General features: G+C 47.6%; 1 protein-coding gene across 1 annotated transcript; it reads left to right on the forward strand.

The window, feature by feature from the left end:
- Window positions 1-22: 22 nt before the first annotated feature.
- Window positions 23-469, forward strand: LOC107579696 (RNA-directed DNA polymerase homolog; the record flags this gene model as incomplete). The annotated part of the gene is made up of 1 exon (XM_016265494.1): window positions 23-469. A coding segment is annotated over exon 1 (447 nt), but the record flags the coding sequence as incomplete, so codon positions are not given.
- Window positions 470-559: the final 90 nt, after the last annotated feature.

Genomic DNA, 559 nt, shown 5'->3' on the forward strand with positions numbered 1-559 from the left:
GTCTGGTCCTGAAAGAGAGGCCATGGACAAGTATATTAAAGAATCTTTAAATGCCGGCCTCATCCATCCCTCTTCCTCACCTGCTGGCGCTGGGTTCTTCTTCATTAAGAAGAAGGATGGCTCCCTGCGTCCTTGTATTGATTATCAAGGTCTAAATGACATCACCATAAGAAACAGGTATCCTCTGCCTCTGATGTCATCTGCTTTTGAATTGTTACAGGGAGCCAAGGTCTTTACTAAATTAGACCTCCGCAATGCCTACCATTTGGTCCGTATCCGTGAGGGGGATGATTGGAAGATAGCCTTCAATACCCCTACGGGACACTTCGAATACCGGGTCTTACCCTTCGGGCTTACCAACGCCCCAGCTGTCTTCCAGGCCCTGATCAATGATGTGTTGAGAGACATGGTAAACAGATTTGTCTTTGTGTATCTCGATGATATCCTCATCTTCTCTCCCTCCTTACAGGTACACACTCAACACGTTCGTCAGGTGCTACAACGGCTACTGGAAAACCAGCTTTTTGTCAAGGCGGAGAAGTGTGTGTTCCACGCCAAG

The sequence above is a fragment of the Sinocyclocheilus grahami genome, unplaced genomic scaffold (genome assembly GCF_001515645.1).
Source record: "Sinocyclocheilus grahami isolate Dianchi unplaced genomic scaffold, SAMN03320097.WGS_v1.1 scaffold19272.1, whole genome shotgun sequence".
In the NCBI taxonomy this organism is placed as follows: Eukaryota; Metazoa; Chordata; class Actinopteri; order Cypriniformes; family Cyprinidae; genus Sinocyclocheilus; species Sinocyclocheilus grahami.